Genomic DNA, 22,163 nt, shown 5'->3' with positions numbered 1-22,163 from the left:
AAACAGAGAGAATGCATGGAAGGTAATCAACGAAGGGAGCTAACCATCTCACCTATGACACTCATTGTTGAACAATCTAAGGAAAAATATTGTTTTTGACATGTTTTGCCTTCAATATTTTAGCACTATCAAGCCTGGCACATAAACTTTTCCCGTGGTAAATTCTCCATCACCACCCCGATAAATGACGCAACACCAACATGATAACTTTTGTATACCACGCGGTACATTATGTGTAAGTAGCATGGTCATAAGCATTGAAGGCGTGATAACTTTGGTGAAAGCATCGTGGTAACTTTGATCATTGGGAAGAAATTTGTTGAACCCCGGCCCCCGGTAATTTCTGTAAATAGCACGATAACATTTACGCCATAGACCTGATAATTTAGATACAAACATCGTGGTAACTTTAACCGTTGGGGAAGAAAAATGTGAAAAGAAACCAGATAATTTATGTGTAAATAGATGGTAATATACGTAGCGCACATCTGATAACTGAGATAGAAACACCATGGTAACTTTGACCATAGGGAAGATTTTTTTAAATATACTCCGGTATCTTCTATGTAAATAGCACAGTACTATACCTCCCTCCTCTGGTATTTTCATGTGTAAATATATAGCATGAATACATATGCACCGCGATAACTAAACGCCATGATAAGTTTTTGACCTGTGGGGGGGGGGGATTTTGCTGAAACATACCCCTGATAAATTTTCTGTAAATAGCATGATATTTTAAGCATTGCAGGCTTGATAGGTTACCTAGAATCACCATGATAACTTTTTGTCCGGGAAAAAAGTTGTTCAAAACATCCCCGATAATTTTTGTGTGAATAATATGATAATATAAGCACCGCATAACTGATAACTTACAATATAAACATAATGGTAACTTTTTACCAAAGGAAAACAAGTTGTTAAAAACATACACTCGCCTCGCGGGGCCTCTTAGATGAACACAACACATGATGTGCCACAGAAAAGCCACATAATGTTTAGTGTCATGAGGAGGCACACATGCTCATGGGTTGGCCCAGAAAAACGGCCCACTTTGACCTGCTATAGGCGTGATAAATTACGCAAAAACATCGTGGTAATTTTTGACCTATGAAAAAAGTTACCGAAACACACTCAGGTTTTTTGGTGTAAGTACCATGATAATATACGAACTGTAGACCCGGTAACTCATGTACAATTCCCCATGATAACTTTGACCAGGGACGAGGTTGATGTACATATACCCTGATAACTTATGTGTAAGTACCATGGTATTTTACACATTGAAGACCTTATAACACAGTGGTAACTTCGAAAGGGGTGTAGTTGTTGAAACATATTACTTGGTAAGTTCTATGTAAATAGCACGGTAACTTACGCAACACAGGCCTGATAACTTGCATGCAAATACCATGGTAACTTTCTCACGAGGGAAAATCATGATAATTTTCTGTACTTTTTTGTAGTAACACAATTGTAAAAAAAGGGATCAAAACGATTAGTTTCTTTAGTTCGAGCAACAAATACTAAGGGTGGGGTTGTTGTGGTAGCGCGCTTTGGTGCCAAGAAGGTGTGGGTTTGAATCCCACATGCACATTATTTTTTTATCATGTGGTAGACGTGACGAAGTGGCAATTTTTTCGGAGGTGGGCGCGCGATATGTACGGGAGAAGCAGGTTTCTCGGGCGAGCCTGCAGGTCGTTCGGAAGAAAGTGGGGTCGAAGGAAGGGAGATCATGTGGTACTTTAAAGTGAAAAAAATAAAGGTGTGGCAGTTTTGCTTATATGGCACACATGTGTCAAATATCACAGTCCTTAGAAAAAAAAACCAACGTTATGAAACCTATCGGCAAAATAAAACAATTAAGATTCAATCCAGTTGCAAAATAAGACACAGGGGAGGAAGAAATATTCAAACATGGAGCCAATACGAAAGAAAAAAATGCACACGGAAAGGCAGAAATATGCAAATATGCAGAGGATAGAAAATTGTGTTTCGGTACTTTGAATTTTGTTATCTTTTGTATGTCTTTTTATTCTTATGCTTGAGTTCATTTTTTCATCACAGTTGGAGATGACTATCTTTAATCAAACCCGCAAATTGTGCAATGCATAAGTTTATTAGCCGTTTGTACAAAATGGTTGGCTGAAATCAAAATTCTCCTTCATGTTACTCCTCAACATACACATTCCCGCCGTCATGCATATTTGATTTAGGGGCATGTATTTTTCACCCGTTGCAACGCACGGGCATATTTGCTAGTTCTCTTTATTGCTCTGAACTCGTTGTTGTTTACACGGGGGTATTGCCTCTCCATGTCCAAGAAAGTGTTGAAGGCGTGCCGAAGCACCTGCGTATTCCCGCCAACCGCGGGTTGAATCGGTCGTGTTCTTCCTGGACCCTCAAGAACTCGGGCAGTTTGGTCCTCGGGATCCGTACCTCCGGGCCTGGAAAACGTGGTACGATCACCTCCTTGCAACCGGAGTCGCAGTCGACTTTACCGCCGAGATGGCTCATGGCAAGGTTCGAGAAGGTGTCGATGACGCTGAACGCAATGCACGGCACGCCGAGGTCGCCGGCGATGACGGAGTTCCGGAAGAAGTGGACGTCGGTGAGGACGGCGTCAGGGGGCAGCTCCCTGATAAGCGCCTCCTGCGCGGGCCGCGTCGAAGATGCGCCACCCGGCGGCCCCGGCGGCAGAGAGGTTCTCGACGCCCAGCGGGAGGCCATCCACCTCCGGGAAAGGGTAGGTGGCTATCTTGATGGCGCTGGTTGCCGCGGACGCGCCGTGCCGCTGGAGCGTCGATCGAACGACCGAGACGTTTGCCGGGGTGACCGCCAGCGTGGGCTCGACGGTGCCCGCCTTGCCGCGGCGAGGCGGACGGCGAGGTCGGTGTGGGGGCCGATGTGGCTGGTGACGAATAAGGGGATGATCAGGATCCGTAGCTTCTTGCCGAGCTCCGCCGAGGCCATTCTTTGCAAGTTTTTGGGCTTTGGAACGAATCACAGGGTGAAGTGTCGCTGCAGTAATGGTCTAATCATGGATGCCATCGGTGAGCCCGAGAAGAAGCCGGTGGCTGTGAGCGAACCGACAGCTTCGACATCGGCAGGGAGTGGGAACGGGGGGAGAAAAGATGGGGCCAGTGATAGTGAACTGAGGAGCTCGAGATGCGATCTCGTGGCATCTTTTGTGCTGTACTACACTGCTCCATGACTTGATGGTCCGGAGAAGAGAGGACGACTGCACGACGATGATGCATGCAAATGCGCAACCGCGCGGAGACGATGCACCGGGTCGTCACAGGGCGAGAATCCAATATTTTTTCAGGGATAACTCCTAGAGCCCTCTGGTCAGGAGGTTCAGGTAATGCAGCGAACACTGGCGTATGGTCTCGCACATGCTGCTTCAGTTGGGAACTTGGGATACATGGAACACGAGTAATGCTATACATGGATGATGAAGATGCTATACATGGAACACATGGTGAACTAAGCCTCCTTCAAGCAAGCCCAAACGATATGACATAGTGCCAAACTTAGCTAGGATTGTGAATGGACCAAAGTACTTCAACTCTAACTTCAGATCAGGCCTGTTCACAAGGGAAGAATCTGCAAATGTCTGCAGCTTGAGAAATACATGCTCCCCAACTCATAAAGTTTCGGAAGGATCTCATCTATGTTTGTCAAGATGAAGCTTGAACTTAAGTTGTGCCCTGTGCAGTTGCTCTTTTAGTATGTTTGCAATGGTGCTTCTGATTCTGAATCCATTGCCGCACATCAGAATTCAGAGAAGATTGAGGCTCCGCAACAATATTATTTTTGTACCATTTCACCTATAAAATTCTTTTTTTCAAACCAATAGAGTATGATGGGTTCTAGATGGACGAGAAAGATTGGAATGGAGCGGGGATTGAACTCTTTCAAACTAGAGCGGATCTGATAGATTCTAGATGTATGATGAAGATGGGATGGAGTGGAGAGAGAACTCATCGCCACCACACATAACACCAATTTAGTTACTCCCTCCGTCCCAAATTTCTTGTCTTAAATTTGTCTAAATACGGATGTATCTAGTTACGTTTTAGTGTTAGATACATCTATATCGAGACAAATGTAAGACAAGAATTTTAGAACGGAGGGAGTAGTAGAGATGTAAGAAGAGCATGCTAGTGAATATAGTATCAGAACTTCGCCAATCGCACTCAAGAAGCAATTTTGTAGGGTTGTCATGCACCGAACATCTCAGAGACATTTCAAGACATTGATTGACCCTCTTTGCTTGCCCATAAGTCAGGTCATGATAGGCAGTGCTTAGCTACAACTGAGTGCCCCACCAGACAAAAGATCTCCTAAAATAGAACTAAACTAAAACTTAATTATAAGCAAAGAAGTTTAGTTTAAGCTTCACATTCACCCTAGGCCTTGAAGTCGAAGGAGATGTCATCGACGTTGTTGGGCATGGTTGTCGCCGTCATAGGGAACCCCTCCTCCCCATCCTCCTCCATGGCGAGGTCCTCCTAGGCTCCTAGAGCTTGTCCCACGCCTAATTGTGGGCAGTATAACGCTGTCAGGGCCACCGGGTCATCACAGTAACAGAACTCGCAGGCTTGCGCCGCTTGTCTATGAACCGCTCCATGTAGGTGATGTGCTCGTGATACCAGAGCTCACGGCGGTTCTACTCCTGCGAAGCCACAATGGCCCTATGCTCCTCCTTGAGCCGCCCTGCATGCATCCTCCTCCGCTCCTTGTCCCGATGAGCAGTCTCGAGGGGGAAAATCTCAGCCTTCTCAGTCTCAGCTTCGTCCTGCTCGACCTCCTGTGGCTCCAGCATCACTGTGCTTCGCCATTGTCAACATCTCCGCCTTGACATCCACCTTCACAACCTCCTCAGAGTTACTCGTGGGGGCAGGTCCATAATTGTCGACATTGGGGGCACTATGTGGTGACGACTCCACCATGAGAGTTGGGCGGGCACGGTGGCAAGGTCCATCGTCATATCATCCGGTGCAACCGAGGATGGGGATGAGTACGATGGCCTAACTGCAAACCTACAACGACAGAGACCTAAGAGCATTTTCAACCAGACCCTCCCCCACTCCCCCTTATGTGTCTGGGCAGATACCCTAGACACCGTTGTAACAAAATAACCCACCCAAACAGACCCTCAAACCCAAAATAAATGTTCTCCGCTATGGCGATGAGCTAAAGCTATTCGGTACGTTCACGAGTCCATTTGTTATGCGAGCGAAGGCAAAAGAATGTGGAAAGGAAAATTGGCTCACATCATGAGTCTACTACCTTTTTTAGCTTGAAGCTAACTACAGAAGTAATATGAATTTCTTTTCATATTGTGTCCATCTCATTTTAGATTAACAAAATTAGCTTTAATAATAGAGTTATATATTTTTTCGTTTTAGTAGCACCTGAGCTGAATCCATTATTTTGCAAATCAGGCTTAAAGCCGTTTGAGTTGGAACATGATTGAAGTGTATATTCTAAAAAAATTCACATTGTGTTTGTTTAGTACTACGTCTGCGCAACGAATATGAGACTTCAGGAGCATACAGATCAGTCTTTATTCATCCTAGACATCAACCTGTTAATCAGACCAAGATATTATCAACCATTGTTGCAGATTGGTTAGAGATACTGACATGAGTGTGTTATATGATTTCATCAGCAACCATAAAACATCCGAGGTACTTAGAGGTTATTTAGATGACTGGGATGACCAGCAGAAGATCGATTATATAAGCATGATAATTCAAGAAAAAAGGCTGACATGAAAATCATGGTTAAATAAGCACAAATGGTGTGCCCAGCGATGGTAACTTCAGAACATATTGTAGACCTGATTATGACCCATTACAAGAAAGCAAAGTACAAGAAAGAGAATCCTCTGCATTACATCAAACTGTGTAGAAACACATTTAAAAAATTCAATCATATTGAAGACAATGTGATTTCTAATTAGGCCGGGTCCAAATGATTTTTGGACCAGGGGCGTAATAAAACATATATATTCATAATAAACTTTTATACTTATTTAAACCAGTTGTCTAATACTATAGCTTTAATTAGTACACTTTTATAATACTTAGCTAGCATCGTCAACAACATATAAAATTTTGCTAAATAATACATGTTTGCTATGCAGTTTAAATGTATATTACTAAAATTTTGCTTCTCCTAAATTTAGATTGTATTATTAAAAAAATTGAATTAATTTTTAAAATTGTATTAACTCTAAGTTATAAATATATATTTCTCCGTGTGTGTGTGTGTGTGTGTCTGTGTGTTCGTATATAATAATATCATTAAATATCACGATAGAGATTTGTAAAGCATAAAATCTAAGAGAAATATTGATAGTGGTTTCTAGTCTATTATTAGGTATAAACTTCTAGATTATGCCAAATGTGTCTTGCTACTTGGGTTTCTTAATAAAATTGGCAACATGTGGATGATTTGTATTTGTACTTCAAATAACATAGTTATTGTAATCATTGAAGAACATAATAAATTGCAGACTCTATTTTTGCACAAATATGATTTGATATTTGATAAGCTCATCTAGAGTGTGACTAGTTTAATTTGGTGTATACCAAACCTTCCTAGTTTATAAAATAAGAAGTTGTGCATTGATTTGATATAGAAATCTAGTTAACATATATTTCACTATGACATGCATGATGTGTAAATTTGCTCCTAGAATTAAGATAGGCTTGAGATTTCAATGATGCTCACATAAAAAATAATAGTTGAAACACAAAGAGAGTGTCGCAAAATATGTCACTTACACATTTAAGTCTAACCCTCTTCTTATGCATAGGCATTTTATAGGAAAATAAATTATCAAGACAAGCAATATCTAGCATATGCAAATATAAAGAATGAAACATTAATAAATTTAACACAAAGAGAGGTAATTTAGTGACATGAAGATATATATTATTAGTATGTGGTGTGAATTTGCTCCCTGAAAATTGGATCTTCTTAGGCATTCAAAAATAAGCTTTCAGACATAATGTATAACTAGAAATTGACGCGTGCCTTTGTCGCACCGTTTTATTGTTTTCCGGTTTTAGGGAGCTTTTCTTTCATACTAAATCTCATTCAATAATGACGGGAATGCTTGCAACCTCGCATTACATAAAAAAAATCAATGATACAACCACATCAACAACACATTTTCTTAGAACCAATTCTGAAATTTCCTTTGGTATATTGGATGCACCAGGTTCAGCAACTCAAACATCAACTAATTCAATCTTTGGCATTATCATCAAAAGGTAATAGCTCATAAACTCCCATAATAGCAGTTCCATACCTCTAGGAATGGAAAATTTCATGTCTCATCAGAAAAGAAATCAACAGAAAATACTAAAATTAAAATTTGAAAATGATGATAGCAAATGTGTGAATACCAATGTAGGCATTGGCCTAGAAGCCCCAATAAATCTTACCATAGAAAAATAGTTTCACTGCTTGCGTGGATATAAATCACCACAATAAAAAAGGTTTTGTCTCTTGGCTCATAAAGGAAATCAACAGATAATCTTGAAGCTGAATTTGGACTTGCACTTACTGTAGGTCTGGACTGCTTTTGTAGTACTAATGGGAAGATAAATAGAAATAAAAAAGAACTGATGAAGACAAATACCGTTCTTCCAACAATGGGATGCAACTGTGCAGGGTGACAGATCAAGCAAGCAACGAGAAAAAGCGAGTCAGCTAGGTGTTGCGGCGGTCGTACCACGCCTGCTGCTTCGCCGGAGACGACGAACCTGGAGCTCGAGGGACCGCCACCTCAGAGGTAGTGGAGGATACGGCCCCGCGTCTTCATGATCGCGGGAGGCAGCTCCTCCTTGATGGCGCGACAGTGGCGGTGGGACAGCGAGGCAGGCCCGTCATTGTGGGCGTACATGCGGCGCGGGGGCGAGGCCGGCTCGTCCTTGACCTGGGTATGATCTGTACGCCGCAGTTGGGTGGGGGAGACGATGGCTCGTCCTTGACGCGACATCCGATCTGGACGCCGCGGTTGTTGGAAATATGCCCTAGAGGCAATAATAAATTGATTATTATTATATTTCCTTGTTCATGATAATCGTTTATTATCTATGCTATAATTGTATTGATAGGAAACTCAGATACATGTGTGGATACATAGACAACACCATGTCCCTAGTGAGCCTCTAGTTGACTAGCTCGTTGATCAATAGATGGTTATGGTTTCCTAACCATGGACATTGGATGTTGTTGATAACGGGATCACATCATTAGGAGAATGATGTGATGGACAAGACCCAATCCTAAGCCTAGCACTAGATCATGTAGTTCGTATGCTAAAGCTTTTCTAATGTCAAGTATCATTTCCTTAGACCATGAGATTGTGCAACTCCCGGATACCGTAGGAGTGCTTTGGGTGTACCAAACGTCACAACGTAACTGGGTGACTATAAAGGTGCACTACAGGTATCTCTGAAAGTGTCTGTTGGGTTGGCACGAATCGAGACTGGGATTTGTCACTCCGTGTAAACGGAGAGGTATCTCTGGGCCCACTCGGTAGGACATCATCATAATGTGCACAATGTGATCAAGGAGTTGATCACGGGATGATGTGTTACGGAACGAGTAAAGAGACTTGCCGGTAACGAGATTGAACAAGGTATCAGAATACCGACGATCGAATCTCGGGCAAGTATCGTACCGCTAGACAAAGGGAATTGTATACGGGATTGATTAAGTCCTTGACATCGTGGTTCATCCGATGAGATCATCGTGGAACATGTGGGAGCCAACATGGGTATCCAGATCCCGCTGTTGGTTATTGACCGGAGAACGTCTCGGTCATGTCTGCATGTCTCCCGAACCCGTAGGGTCTACACACTTAAGGTTCGATGACGCTAGGGTTATAAAGGAAGCTTGTATGTGGTTACCGAATGTTGTTCGGAGTCCCGGATGAGATCCCGGACGTCACGAGGAGTTCCGGAATGGTCCGGAGGTAAAGATTTATATATGGGAAGTCCTGTTTTGGTCACCGGAAAAGTTTCGGGGTTTATCGGTAATGTACCGGGACCACCGGGAGGGTCCCGGGGGTCCACCAAGTGGGGCCACCAACCCCGGAGGCTTGCGTGGGCTAAGAGTGGTGAGGGACCAGCCCCTTAGTGGGCTGGTGCGCCTCCCACAAGGGCCCATGGCGCCTAAGAGGTGGAAAGGGGGCAAACCCTAAGGGATATGGGCCTTAAGGCCCATATTGGTGCGCCTCCCTCTCCTCTCCCCCTCTTGGCCGCCACCCTTGATCCCCATCTAGGGCTGCCGCCCCCCTAGGGGGTGGGAACCCTAGAGGGGGCGCAGCCCCTCCCCTTCCCTATATATATGAGGCCTAGGGCTGCCCATAACACACGCGATTCGATCTCTCGTTGGTGCAGCCCTGCATCTCTCTCTCCCTCCTCTTCTGTGGTGCTTGGCGAAGCCCTGCAGGATTGCCGCGCTCCTCCATCACCACCACGCCGTTGTGCTGCTGCTGGATGGAGTCTTCCTCAACCTCTCCCTCTCTCCTTGCTGGATCAAGGCGTGGGAGACGTCACCGGGCTGCACGTGTGTTGAACGCGGAGGTGCCGTGCGTTTGGCACTTGGTCATCGGTGATTTGAATCACGACGAGTACGACTCCATCAACCCCGTTCACTTGAACGCTTCCGCTTAGCGATCTACAAGGGTATGTAGATGCACTCTCCTTCCCCTCGTTGCTAGTCTCTCCATAGATAGATCTTGGTGACACGTAGGAAAATTTTGAATTTCTGCTACGTTCCCCAACAGCGGTAGCGCTGGGGCGGGGACGACGTCGACTCGTTCTTGACCCGCCGAAGAGGGGACACCGGCTCACACTTTATGGGCTATTACGGTGGGGACGACGGCTCCTCCTTGACGTGCACCGACGATGGTGGCGACGGGCCCATGTGACGGAGCGAATGCTCCGTCATTAACTCGATCTGACGAACGAACTCCGATAGGAGGCGAGGCCTCTGCTGCGGCGTCTGGTCCTCCTCGTCGCCAGAGAAGATGTCGATCACCTCCTTGCTGGAGGAAATGGGCGTCGTCGATGCCGATGGGCCCGGAGAGCAAGGACGGCAGCACCAAGAATCACCAGATGAAGAACTCCCAGTGTCTCCTGCCTCCTAGCATGGAGAACCAAGACTTCGGCATCACTATTGGGCTCGAAGAAGAGGAATGGCTCGGAAACGGTGGCGGGGAGGGGAAGGAGGACGGTGCTTGGGAAGCGAGCGTGCGACTTTATGCGTTGTCGGTGCACGACTTAAATAGCTGCGGCTAGGCGAGACGAGGCTAGGTCGGCGTACGACTTCAATGCAGCGCAGCAGCCGGAGTTGGTTTCTCGGGACGCGTCGTCTGCATCAAAGCGGCGACGCCCGAGAAGTCTCGTCCGTCAGCACCGTCCTCTTGTCCAGTCAAATCACGAGCATCAATGTCGGGCGTTGCATGGTCCGGGCCGACAAGAATGAGGCGCGACAAGCGACATGACCGTTCGATGGAAAGCATAGGAGGGACTGGCGAGGGTTCGTGATAGGCCAAGGCAGTCTGGTGCATGCATGTCAGAGATCCGGATGTCCGCAGAGCCCCTTCACTTTGTCTTCGGTTTGCGAGAAAAAACTTGGCCTGACCCGAACCTATGCAAGCGGTTCCAGGTTCGGCGCTGGAGATGCCCTTATACGTCCACCAACAATAGAAAAATTTCACTGCATATGCAACCGCGCGCAGGGACGACAGATCAAGCAACCAACGAATAAAAGCGAGGCAGCGCGGCGCGGCCACGTCGGTGGTTCGAACGGCCGAGATCCCGCCCCCCACGTCTCTCAGAGAGATCCCAGCCGCTGCACCGACGGAGGCCACGTCACAGGCCGTCCCGTCCCGTCCCATCTCAATAGCCCCCGGCACGGCGAGCAATCCCACCCCAAACTGACGCCCTCCGGCGCATGATCCGCCCGCCCTGCCTCCTCCTCCACCGCGCCCCCTTCCTCCTCCGAACCCCGCCACCGCCTCGCACCCCGCCGCTCGCCGCCCGCCGAGCCCTAACCCCGACTCTTCGGAGCTTCGCGTCCCGCCGCCTCGCGCCGCTCTGCCTGCTGATGGATCCGGCCACGCCCTACTCCGATGCCGACGCCTACGCCTACGCCGAGTTCAACGGGGAGACTGGCGTGGACGACCCGGAGTTCGCGGACGCCGAGGCGGAAGCGGGGGGAGAGGACGCTGGTGATGAGATGCCCAGGGAACTGCCCGAGGAGCTCGCCAGAGGGGTGGTGTGCCTCGAGTGCCACACTTCGGCCGAGGCCGTGGCGGCCGGGGAAGGCGAGACCTGCCGCGTCTACGTCGTCGGCACCGCCCATGTCTCGCAGGTGAGCCTGCCCTGTCCTCCTGCCACGGATTTCGATTTTCGAGCGTCAATTGCAGGACCCTTGCGCGTTTCCTTCTGTTCTAATCCCTTGTTGGAGCGTCAAAACACCACTACTCGTGTACATTAGTTTCAGTTCGGGATAATTTTACTTTTCAAGGAAGAAAGTTTCATCGATCTAAGATTTAGAGTCCAAGCACAAAAGGTAGGGACGTCTGCCTGCATTGGCCCAGCAAGCAAGTTGCATTGCTTTTCTGCTTAGTACTACTTCTGTGTGGGCTACAGTGGGCTACAGCAAGGGCGGTAGTACTAAATCATAAGTACTGGTACCCCGGTGGTTTTGCTTTGAGTGTGCGGCATGTGCTAAAAAAGGCCGCGTCAGTCATCAGGACATTTGTAATTTCGAATGCTGACTTGACTGCTGATTTGATTGTAGGAATCATGTGATCAAGTCAAAGCCGTCATCAACTTTCTGAAGCCTCAGGTTTCTTCCTCTCTTTACTTATCATCAGTAATTTCAACAATTGGTGGATCATTTGGCAGGTTGGCTGCCAGTTTTGGAGTGTTTTCTTTTCTAATTGATATTGGAGATTTTCAACTAATTTGTTTGGAACACTTTCTTTTTTTTTTTGGAATTGTAGGCTGTTTTCTTGGAACTGTGTTCCAGCAGGGTTTCTATTCTGACACCACAAAACCTTCAGGTATGAAACAATTGACATGTGTAAAGTAGGAAATAAATGCTTATCCTATAATGATTGTTGGTCCATTACATTGAAGCTATTGTATTTGTGTGAATCACATTACCAGGAAGCACTATAAGAATTTTGAGTCCGTTCTGCTTTGATCTTTATCTATTTTATTCCCTCAAATGGTGAAGAAAGCCACTTAATATGGCGTTGGGGTTTACAAAATTAATCTCAATGAAGAACTATCTGTTGGATGTTGGATATCTCTAGTATAAAGTTGGTTAAGAAAACACGAGTGGAGTTCTCCCAAGAGATATCTCTAATAACAAGTTGATTGGATTGGATAACACAAGTGAAATTTGCTCCAGAAGACACTTGTGTAGAATTTGTTGGTTAAAACATATTTTGTTCATAATTTGACCTACTTGAGTTAATTGACAGGATGGGCTTCAAACTGTTGATATGGCATTGCATATTCTCATGGACACCAATCAAGCACTTCTAACAAAAACATATTTGTGGTGTATCTAAGTTAGGATTACATATCATTATAATGATGGATAGTTGTGCTTGTTCATGCATGAACAGTGGTTCTCTTGGTGTATAGGTTTTGCGGATCCTTCATCTAAGTGCATGTATTTAATCTTATAATATTACATCATCGAAATCAGACCATATAGATTGTATCATCTCCAGTTTGGCATGTTCCATTATAGAGTATCATTATTTCTTCTCGTTCATCATTCAATCTGATTTTGCCCACAGGTTCCTACCATGAATGAAATGATTGACATGTGGAAGAAGAAAAAGATGAACACCTTTGGGATTCTCTATAGCTGGTTTCTTGCAAAGGTATGCACTGATTTTATTGTACAGTCAGTACTAATTATGTAGTGTTCATGGTAGCTCATATGATGTTGATTTTGGCACCCAAGGTTGCTAGCCAGCTTGATGTATTACCTGGAGCTGAATTTCGAGTGGCATTTGAGGAAGCAATGACGTATGGTGGCAAAGTTATCCTTGGAGATCGCCCTGTCCAGGTACTGAACTTGGTGGTTGAATTTGGTTTTTCATTCAGAAGGGCACTGGACAGAACAAATTAAATTACATAAAATGATCTACACGGATAAGTTTTTCACTGAATATTGCAATTTGTTCTCACAAGGATAAATGTGGTCAACTTCTATTGTCGCTATTTTCTATGCATCTAATAGAATGACGGACAATTTATTCCAACAATTCAAATGAATCAAACATACATTGCTGATTCTTGCCCATTAATTTTTCCACCCATATTACTGATTACTCCCTCCGTTCCTAAATACTTGTCTTTCTAGGCATTTCAACAAGTGACTACATACGGAGCAAAATGAGTGAATCTACACTCTAAAATATGTCTACATACATCCGTATGTAGTAGTCATGTGAAATGTCTAGAAAGACAAATATTTAGGAACGGAGGGAGTAGATTTTAATTTTTAGAAAAACATACACATCTCATCAAAATCATCATCACATCTATCCGCTTGGATTGATTGAAAGGTGGTCAACACTGCTTGCTTGTTCTTATAACTTTAATTTCAATCTTCTTATGTGATGTGCCATAAAATGATGTGGTAGGTTATGGACATTGGATCCAAAAGGTTATATGCATCTAGTTGTCATGGTGTTGCGCTGTGGTAGGATCTTTAAGTGATTAAAGTTAGAGCATCACCGGGGGTTATCTTATGTTAATTCTTGTACCTCTTGACTGCTGCTATTGTTGGCATAATATTAGTTACATTCAGCATGTCATATTGGTCCTTTATTGAAATCTTGGTACTATGAGATAGGTCGCCAGTTAATTTTCATAAGCATTGAACTGATGCCATTTATGTTTTTCTTTTTTCTTTTGAAGATCACTCTGAGGAGAACTTGGGGGAAAATGTCATTGTGGCACAGAGCTAAATTTCTGTACTACATTGTTTTCCAGTCCTTATTTTTACCGAGCCCTGAAGATCTTAATAAAATGGTATGTTGTCTTAGGCAATACATTTGCCACAGGGAGCACTTATATCATCTTGCCTTCTTGATTCTCTAAATGCCCTCAGATCCACTATTGTGAGAGTTAATATACCATGATGTTACCTTTTTGGTTTTAGATGAAATGTACGAGAAATAATTACTTCACTGTATTTACATAGCAATGCAAATGCTTGTTTATTCAGTTAAAGGACATGGATGATGTTGACATGCTAACACTTGTCATTCAAGAGATGAGCAAGGCATTTCCTAGTCTGATGGAGACACTTCTCCATGAACGTGATATGTGAGTTCCTTCAAAATTACTTTACTTTTGTAAAGCATTTTGTGTTGCTTTTCTCAATGTTGCGATAATGGTTGTGCTTTAACTTCTTGAATTTCATTGTAGGTATATGTCTTCCAAATTATTGAAGGTAGCAAGGGAACATTCTTCAGTGGTGGCAGTTGTGGGAAAAGGGCATGTTTCTGGGATAAAGAAAAATTGGCAACAACCAATTGAGGTAAGAATTTTTTTTAAGAACATCATTTCGTGTGTTATGATTTTTATGAGCAAGAAATTCATTACTATTTAAGATTACTTTCCTTGGTCAGAGCAGATCTATTTTTCATAATGCTCATTTCAATTATCAAATTTCCGTGCAGGTACAACGTTTGATGGAATTACCTGTGCCTAGGAAAGGTGCTTCGAAGTTGAAAATTTTGGCGTCCATTGGAGCAGTAAGCGCAGTAGTAGCATCTGGAATCTATATATGGGGTAAAAAATAACAATGTATGCACCAATGTGCCAAGTGTTCTTTGTTCTTGTCATGTGTAGTCTCTAAAAAGCAAAGGGTGTTCAGTTCTCACTTACAGTTTTTCATTATATAATAGGTGTAATTTCTGGAATCGAAGTTGAACAAATGAAAGAGCAATTTCACTGCACTGTACACTGGATATGTCTCTTTCCAAAGCTTTCCTATTTTACTAGGGTAAAACCTGTTCATTGCTACAGAAAACTCTGCCGAAAACGTTCAAGTTGCATATTTAGAATAGGAAAACGATTTTGGCTTGCAAATTGTAGTGCATTTGTGCTGTTTTTTTTAGTGCATCACCAGTCATTGGATAGTAAAGTACTCCCTCTGTCCCGAAATGTATGACGTTTTTTTGATGGTAGTGCAAAAAAATGTCTTACATTTTGGGACCGAGGGAGTAGTATTTAGTTTCGGTTGTCTCGATAGAGAAGTTTGCTCACACAAGTTCGACTTGCATGATAAGTAGCTGACACGCTCTGTAGCTAAATTATTTTGTTATAACTGGCCAGGTTTGGTGACCGAATTGTGGTTGACCAAACAGAAACATGTGGTTGGTCAAACGACCAGATGTACTTAACAGATAAGTAGCTCCATGCAGTACAGTATAAGTATTAGTACGTGGACTATTTGTACAAGTTACAGGTGATGACCCCCTCAGCTAAAAAGCGTATGAAACTGCCTTGCATCTCTTTTGCATCTTCAGTTAATAATACTATTAGCATAAAGATCAGAGAACCCGATAAACCCCCGTACAAATCAACCAGTGTATGTGTATATGTGCAAATGCAGCCCTGAACCTAAGGCTAGTCAACAAAAACGCCGCAGGTGGCCCTGACCTCGCCGAGGCTGTCGAGGAGCACGTCGGTGCGGCCCATCTTGACCATGGCCGCCGCGAAGTCCTGGTAGTACTCGTCCGGCGACGACGCGTTGGCCATCCTCTCGACGTAGCCCCTGGTGGCGGCGTCGTGGAGGAGGCTGCCGTCGGACTGGAAGAGGCCCCCCGTGGCCAGCACGTGGCGGTAGTAGCTGAGGTCGAAGGTGAAGCCGCTGCCGGGGTCCATGGGCACCTTGGTCCTCCTGCCCCGGCCGCCGTGGCGGCGCGGGCAGAGCTTCCTCAGCTGCCTCGCGTACCCGGCGTCCAGCGACGGGTCCTGGTCCATGGCGCCCGTGAAGTTGTAGAGCCGCTTCCGGAACGCCTCGCAGTGGGAGGTCCCGATGCTGTGGCTCCCTGGAGGGGCAGGAAGGATGCCATTGTCAGTGCGGCGTGTGTTGGGCTGTTGCTGTCGTCCACGGACGCACGTACGCGTGAAGCGATGGAGTCATGGAGAGGAAAGGAGAGGTGCGTACCGAAGAGGACGACGATGTCCTTGGCGGTGAGCGACTTGACGCTGAAGAAGGTCTTGACGTCGACGATGTTGGAGTCCGGCGGCGCCAGGTCGTTCTCCGCGTACTCGGCCACCGTCACGTTGCCGTCCCGCCGCCCGGTCTCCACGCCGTACCACGGCCCCTTGCTCTGCAAAGTAAGCACGAGAGCCGGTGAAAAAGATGCCCAATTAAATCAACTTGTCGTCGTGGTCTCTGCAGCTACTCACCAGGTAGACGGCGTCCCTGGCGGCCATGGCGATGATGTCGGCGCAGGAGACGGTGAGCGGGCAGAGCGTCTCGAGCCTGGCCTTGATCCGCTCGATGGCGTCGTAGCCGCGCATGCTCCGGTTCGGGGTGGCGTCCCGCTCCGCCGTGCCCCGGCGGGACCTGAGCATGATGGAGCCGTCGCAGCCCTGGACGAAGCAGTCGTGGTAGTGCATCCGGAGCAGCGAGGGCGCCAGCGTGGGGTCCTCGTGCAGGATGGCGTGCATCTCCGCGAACACCACCCCCTCCGCGATCGGGCACGTCGCATTGTAGAACCCCACCTGCAGCTCCGCCTCCGCCCGCGGCGACGCAGCCGCCAGGACGCCCACCACCGCCGCCGCCACCGCCAGGGCCAGGGCGAGCGGCGGCCGCCGCTCCCTGGACATGAAGAAAGCGCGAGGCGGTCGACGAGCAGACCGGAGAACGATCGAGGGTGGAAATGGGGGCGGGCTTGGGCGGAGCGGCGGCGCAGTGGAATGGTGGGCGATGGTGGGAGCACGGGGCAAAGGTCAAAGAGTGTGGTTGCGCCGTGCTTTTCCGACTGTAGTCCCGGGCCGGTGTGTGACGCGACGCGATGGATGGAGTAGGACGGACTCCGCCTCGAGGCTTTGCTTTGAGTGGAGGGGTTGGTTGGTTGCTTGGTGGGTGAGGGGGGGCGCGCGTCGGCCGGGCTCGGATGCTCTCGTCGGGTCGGGCGCGACTGATTCGCTCAGCGGTGTCGGCTCCATGGACGGGCGCGTGCTCGTCTTGTCGCCATGGGGGAAGCGGTCGTATACTCGTATCTCGGGGACTCGCAGTCAGACTAGGCGTCAGTTAGAACGTGTCGACGTATAATGTGCTGTCTAGCCTTTTCCATTAAATCGGTTTTTTAATTGCATTGATTAGAGCATGCACTTTTACAGAATGTGCTCAATCCCGCAAAAAAAAGAAAGAGCTGGAAATATGCTCAAGCCCAAGGCCGATCCTACAGGGATCAGCCGGCCGATCTGGCGTGGACAGGTGGCCTGCTTAACCACGCATGTCTCTGTCCCTCGGCAACAACGGTGACCGCCAAGATAACTTGCCCAAGCGCGTGGCGCGGCCGAAGATGTGTTGCAATTTTTGCAACATACGCAGAAAATTATATGAAGTGGAGATGTTGCAATTTTTGCAACAGTTTGTCTAATTCACATCTAGTTGTTTTTGTTAAGATGTCATATTTAAGCTCTCATAAATAACGCAGCAAAAAAAACTGGGACAAAAACAAAATAGACCATAAACATAATGAATATCAGGTTAGATGTGACATAATTATGTCACATTTAGATGTATCCTAAACAGTTTTTGTAATAAGAGTCTTGTCTCAGAACACTAGAAAAGGTTGTGCAACATGGGTTTTATTGCAGGAAATTAAAAAAAAGAAGATTTTACAACAAAGGTCTTATTGCAGAAAATTAGAAAAAAATAATATTTTGCAACAAAGACCTTGTTGCAAGACGAACGATATAAATAGATAGCTCGTACTCCCTCCGTCTGGAAATAGTTGTCATCAAAATGAATAAAAGGGGATGTATCTAGATGTATTTTAGTTCTAGATACATCCCTCTTTATCCATTTTGATGACAAGTATTTTCGGACGGAGGGAGTATCAATGAATTGGACGATTTGCGAAACGGCGGATTAAAAGATCCGCCATCCGTCGACCGATACGTAGTACGCCCTAATCCTATATGCCGTAGGCTGGCGTCATATAGTCTCTTCCTTGAAGCTAGCCTCCAGACTGGCCGGCCTTTATGGCTATTTTCTTCCGACAGTTCCCTTTTTAGGTTTTTGTGTGTGTGTAGTTTCTATGTTTCGGTTTTCTTTTTTCTTTTTCAGATCTCGGGTTTTCTTCCATTTTAATTTATTTTTGGACATTTCTTTTCTATTTAGATTTTAAAATATAATGTGAACGTTTTTTTTCAAATACGCGCTAAACTTTTTCATATATGAAGTACATTTTTAGTTACAAACTGAATATTTTTGGTATATAGATTTAGCAATTTTTGATATATGATGAACATTGTTTTAATGCACACTAAACCTTTTTTTAGTATGAGATGATTCTTTAATACATACTAAGCCTTTTTATATAGCACACAATTAACAATTTATAATACATATATCTCTTTAAAAAATATCCATTTCCTATAAAGAAATAGCTGGTTTTTTTTTGGTGAAAACCGACTAGAAAACCGAGAACAAAAACAAATTCAAAGCAGCTCGCGGGTAAAATGGGCCGGCGCATTTGGCTGGCCTTCAGGGAAGGATCTCCAAGTAGACAAGCTTTGCTACATCAACGGACGATTACGGGCTGGTTACGGGGTGAGGTTGAGTTGTCAAACTGTTATTGAATTAAAGGGGGAGGAAGGGCCTCACCCACCTGAAAATCAGGGAGGGCAAGATTAGTTAGTTGGAAGGGGTCCGTTGCAATCCCGTAATCAGTCCGTGCGTGTAGCATTTTTGCAAGTAGACTCAGGCAAATGCTATGTCTCGCTTACAGCGATACTAGCGTCCGTCTCGCTGAACCTTTGCTGCGCAGCGCGAATATGGGCCAGCATAATAGGGTGTTACTCGTTTCGTCCATTCATCGGCCTATAGCTGATGTGTTCGTTTTGGGTTTTTCCGTTTTCTTTTGTTTTTTTGTTTGGTTTTCATATTTCTTCTCTGTTTTCTTTTTTTTCATCGTTATACTTCAGTTTTTGTGTGTTTCATTTCATTTTTATTTGGTTTCTCTTTTGTTTCTTTCATGGTTTTCATTAGTTTCATTTTCTTTCTCATTTCCCATCTTTTACTCTTTGGTTTTTGTTTCTTTCTGGGTTTTCAATGTTTGTTTTGCTTTTCTTTTGAGTTTACCAATTTTTACTATTTTTATTCTTTTTGCATTTGCTTCTCTAGTTTTATTTTTCCTTTGTTTTCTTTGTTTCTTTTTCGATTTCATTTTTTTGCTTTTCTTGTTTATTTCTGTTTTTATTCTAGATTTTTCATATAGATCATGAATATTTTTCTAATACGTGCTTAACTTTTTTAAATACAAGTTTAATACTTTTTAATGCATGGTCAATATTTTTATATACACATTTTAATATTTTCAAATACAATATAATAATTTTTAATACATGATACATGTAATATTTGATATTCTTGCTGAACATACTTCGAATACTTGTTTAACATTTTTGTCAATGCTTTATTAACATTTCCTGAATACATGATCAACTCTGACAGTCCATTCACAACCGTCCCCAATCAGATCGTTTTCCTCTCGTGTCTTGGCGGCTGGAACCCTAGCCGCCGCCAGGAGGCCAATCTTCTAGCGCCGTCCTTTGGCGGCCCCCCTCCGCCGGCGACCTCAGTCGTCGGTGTTGAGAGGGGGTCGCCGGATCCACGCGCGTGGATCGTCTTTACTCTCTCGTAGTCTAGGTTTTTAGGCTGTTCATAATCTTGGCTTCGGCGGCGACGATGACAACGCTGAATAAAGGTTCTTCAGATCCATCCTTGACGAGGCCATCGGTCCTATGGTTGGGGATGAAATTAGAAACCAGTCTGTTCAAGCAAGGATGGCGTAGCGGCGACGGCATCCTCGCGGTGGATTTGTGTCCTCGAGCTCCGCCGTTGCGACGACGTTTGCTCCAGTATCGGCGTGGAGCTTGGGAAGTAGTCCAGGAGCGGATGCAGATTGTGGTCTGCATCGACGATATCTGGAAGACGGAATGTCTACTGGGTTCGTGGTTCGTGGATGGCAGGTACGGTTTCCTCCTTCGGCGTCTTAGTCGTGGTGGGGTACCAGATCTGAAGTTCGATGACGTGTCCGGGGTGTTGCCCCTGTCTGATTCGTTCAACGGTAAGAGCTTCACTTTTGGTGAGCTACCTTGAAGGTCCGCAAAGCCGCATATCAGCGACGGAGCCACGTCGAGCTCGGCTGAGGAGGTGATTCGTCATTCTTTTATTTGGTGGCTGCTATGATGGTGCCGGAGGCAGGTGACGGGCGTTGGTGTCAAGCTCAGAGATGTTCTACTATCTTTTCAGTTTTGTCATGTCGGTCTTTACGTGACTTGTACTTTGCTCCATATAATATGAATGAGACACGTATTACCATGCAGAAAAAAAATACATGATCAACTCTTTTCACGCACATTGTATATTTTTCAGTATACATGGGAAACATTTTTTCTACTATTTTATGTAGATAGTTTTTTAAATATATTTATTTAGAATTTTTATGAAATTATTTTATGTATATTTTACTTAGAATAACTTTGAAATGGTTTGTTAACATTTTTTTCTATACCCATTTTAACATTTTCAAACGGTTGATTAACATTTTGTCAAATACAAGTTTGACATTTTTTTACTACATGATCAATATTTTTTCTATGCACATTTAACATTCCAAATGTTGATTAACATTTTTCAAGTACTTTTTTAACATTTGTTTTTCAAATGCTAATTTAATATTTTTTAAATACTTGATCAGCTTTTTTCACATGCATTGTATACCTTTTTATACATTTTCTGTATACATGCAAAACATTTTTTGTATACACATCTAACATTTTTCTAATGCTTGGTTAACATTTTTTAATGTTTTTATGTAAACTGTTTTTTGTAATATATTTATTTAGAATATTTGGATGTATAAACAAGTTTTTGTTAAATAAAAAAACATAAAAAATGAGGCCTTGCCTCCCACGCTCCTGGCCTGGCACATTTAGGGAGGTGCTTAATGCGAGAGCACGCTATGTCTCGCTATAAACGAGACATAACGCTGCCCGTTGCCGCACACAAGCGTCAAATAGGAGATTCCAAGCCCAAGCTCGAATTTAGTTTGTCTCCACCAAATTGGGCTACTTATGGGCTAGCCAAGCTCAACCCTAGTTCTAAACTTGTGTTCATGGGGATCGCTACAGTTCCATAGCCTATGCCTTTTTTAATAAGTAAAGAGTGGATTTTATTCACTCCAACGGAAACACTAAGAGGATACAAACACAATGCACATACGCATGACCTGTACATGAATAGAATGTATGTAGTCAGCATGAACAGACAAAGAATCAAGTTGGCAAGGAGCAAAGTCATACATGACCGAAGCTATGCGTAGGCATATGAGAAATAAAAAAACTCACAAGTACTTAAAACAACGATTGAAGAACTACAAGGTCGACCATCCACACCAATCATCTCTTGCCATCATAAGGACAATAGAAAATGTTCACCAATAACAAAGTCTCCGGGAAAGGAACGACGCTCAAGCGCCGCCATCGACGGACCCAACCACTAATGGCCAGATCCTGAGCTTTCAACCTAAAGATAGAGTCCAAGAAAATCTGAGCAATGCCTTCAACAAGGTAATGACTAAAAAACACCATCATTGGCAGGTATAATAAACTATAGTCAAACCTAGGATTTTCATCTTGGACCTTGAGACCAGGTACTTGAGAAACACCACCAAATTGAAGTCATCATGAGCCGTCGCCAACACTTTCCACGATCCCATCAGGTACATGCGTATCAAGATCTTGACATGAGATGCCCACTATGACGCCCGGATATTTAAGCTACAATAATTCCCTGTTAATGATGACATGTCACCGTGATTACTGTTGTTA

General features: G+C 44.6%; 2 protein-coding genes and 1 pseudogene across 2 annotated transcripts; 1 reads left to right on the top strand and 2 right to left on the bottom strand.

The window, feature by feature from the left end:
• Positions 1 to 2,212: 2,212 nt before the first annotated feature.
• On the bottom strand, positions 2,213 to 3,047 carry LOC125533010 (annotated as a pseudogene).
• Positions 3,048 to 10,870: 7,823 nt separating this feature from the next.
• LOC125523834 (traB domain-containing protein-like) lies at positions 10,871 to 15,042 on the top strand. The gene is made up of 9 exons (XM_048688907.1): positions 10,871 to 11,412; positions 11,845 to 11,892; positions 12,050 to 12,109; positions 12,860 to 12,946; positions 13,030 to 13,134; positions 13,992 to 14,105; positions 14,302 to 14,402; positions 14,505 to 14,616; positions 14,759 to 15,042. The coding sequence occupies exons 1-9, from the start codon at positions 10,993 to 10,995 to the stop codon at positions 14,879 to 14,881; spliced, it is 1,170 nt and encodes a 389-aa protein (XP_048544864.1). The 5' UTR covers positions 10,871 to 10,992; the 3' UTR covers positions 14,882 to 15,042.
• Positions 15,043 to 15,455: 413 nt separating this feature from the next.
• LOC125523846 (peroxidase 1-like) lies at positions 15,456 to 17,132 on the bottom strand. Its single transcript, XM_048688914.1, has 3 exons — positions 16,500 to 17,132; positions 16,255 to 16,420; positions 15,456 to 16,135 (listed from the first exon to the last, which is right to left on the bottom strand). Exons 1-3 carry the CDS (start codon positions 16,920 to 16,922, stop codon positions 15,711 to 15,713), a joined length of 1,014 nt encoding a protein of 337 aa, XP_048544871.1. The 5' UTR covers positions 16,923 to 17,132; the 3' UTR covers positions 15,456 to 15,710.
• Positions 17,133 to 22,163: the final 5,031 nt, after the last annotated feature.

Source organism: Triticum urartu, chromosome 1 (genome assembly GCF_003073215.2).
Source record: "Triticum urartu cultivar G1812 chromosome 1, Tu2.1, whole genome shotgun sequence".
Classification (NCBI taxonomy): Eukaryota; Viridiplantae; Streptophyta; class Magnoliopsida; order Poales; family Poaceae; genus Triticum; species Triticum urartu.
Note: the sequence above shows the minus strand (reverse complement) of the source record. Positions and strands in the feature narration are given on the sequence as shown.

Coding starts and splice junctions, on each gene's coding strand:
- LOC125523834 (XM_048688907.1), top strand. CDS start 10,993: ATGATCCGCCCGCCCTGCCTCCTCCTCCACCGCGCCCCCTTCCTCCTC. Junction 12,947..13,029: donor ATAGCTGGTTTCTTGCAAAG/GTATGCACTGAT, acceptor TTGGCACCCAAG/GTTGCTAGCCAGCTTGATGT. Junction 14,403..14,504: donor CTTCTCCATGAACGTGATAT/GTGAGTTCCTTC, acceptor ATTTCATTGTAG/GTATATGTCTTCCAAATTAT.
- LOC125523846 (XM_048688914.1), bottom strand. CDS start 16,922: ATGTCCAGGGAGCGGCGGCCGCCGCTCGCCCTGGCCCTGGCGGTGGCG. Junction 16,421..16,499: donor CCAGGGACGCCGTCTACCTG/GTGAGTAGCTGC, acceptor CTTACTTTGCAG/AGCAAGGGGCCGTGGTACGG. Junction 16,136..16,254: donor GGACATCGTCGTCCTCTTCG/GTACGCACCTCT, acceptor CTGCCCCTCCAG/GGAGCCACAGCATCGGGACC.